At 68.3% G+C, this 1,155-nt stretch overlaps 1 protein-coding gene across 1 annotated transcript in view; it reads right to left on the reverse strand.

Annotated features, from left to right (window-relative positions):
* Positions 1-334: 334 nt before the first annotated feature.
* The window catches only part of RBBP8NL (RBBP8 N-terminal like), a 10,158-nt gene continuing 9,337 nt past the window's right edge, over positions 335-1,155 (reverse strand). The window contains exons 9-10 of the mRNA XM_023519896.1: positions 705-958; positions 335-497 (exon numbers count right to left, since the gene is read on the reverse strand). Of these exons, the coding sequence (XP_023375664.1) occupies positions 335-497; positions 705-958 (417 nt within the window). The remainder of the gene's footprint in view (positions 498-704; positions 959-1,155) is intronic.

Genomic DNA, 1,155 nt, shown 5'->3' on the forward strand with positions numbered 1-1,155 from the left:
GGCTGAGGTGCAGAGTCCTGAGTGCTGAGGCTGGAATCCTGGATGAGCTGCCCTGCGGTCGTGCAGAGCGCCGACCGGTTGCGGCAGAAGTGGGGCCAGGGCCTCAGGGGTGTCGGTGAGGAGGGGCCGTGGGAGGGCCATGCAGTCCCCGTTCTGTTCCCCGAGGCCCTCCCCAGAGCACACCCTGTCTCTGTAACACTCTGCTGGGTTTAATCCTGCTCTCCTGTAAGAGAGTGACCTCCCTGACCTTGGATGCAGTCAGGAGCCTCTTGAGTCACCTGCCCAGGCTGGTGAAGGCTGCCCCCCCGGACCTGCGGACTGCTCACACCATCCTTTACACCTTTATTCCCCCGGCGCCTGTTTGCAAGACTCCACCAGGGGGCGCCTGAGACCGCCATCCGAAGCTCCACACGGTCAGGGGCAGGGCGGCCGGGTGCAGGGCCTGGGAGTCTGGGATGCCCGTGGAGTCTGGGCTGGTGGGAGGTGGGAGCCGCTGCCTGGGAAGGGATGCGGGTGCTCGGCTGGGGGGCAGCGCTGGGCGGGAGCCTGAGGCCCTCTTTCCCCGGTGTGTCCGAACTCCCGCTCCCCACAAGTCAGCGGACGCTGGGGAGAGTGTGCAGCCAGGGGCCAGTCATCTCCGAGGTGGGTGGAGATAGAGGGGTTTGAGAGGCCAGCTGAAGACCCCCTCTCGGCCTTCCCAGCACCTCTGGATACAGCCGGGACCCAGCCAGGCGCCTGCCCCCTGCGCCGGGCGGGCCGCTGGACTGCTGCTGCGGGCTGTGCCCCCCGCCCCGGCCCGCGGGCAGTCGGGGGAGCAGGTCCAGGCGGGGGCGGTGCCCCGGGCCGGCTCGCTGGGTCTCTGCTCAGCCGCTGCTGTGGGGTGAGGGCTGCGGTCCTCGGGGTCCCTCGGGCTCCTGGGCCCTGGGCCGTTTTCTCCCTCAGGATGGCTTCTTGGAGGCTGTGGGAAGTGCAGAGGTGAGGCCAGGACACCTGGCGGTGGCCTCGTGGGTCCTCCCTCAAAGTGACACTGACTCCCGGAGAGGGGATGGGACTTGCCCGTGGAACCCTGACTCTGAGGGCCCTGGGGGCAGTCTCTGGGCACAGAAGCCCACGCTGGCAGAGGTGACTTGTCCTGACAGCAATGGACACTGCAGC

Source organism: Pteropus vampyrus, unplaced genomic scaffold (assembly GCF_000151845.1).
Source record: "Pteropus vampyrus isolate Shadow unplaced genomic scaffold, Pvam_2.0 Scaffold239, whole genome shotgun sequence".
In the NCBI taxonomy this organism is placed as follows: Eukaryota; Metazoa; Chordata; class Mammalia; order Chiroptera; family Pteropodidae; genus Pteropus; species Pteropus vampyrus.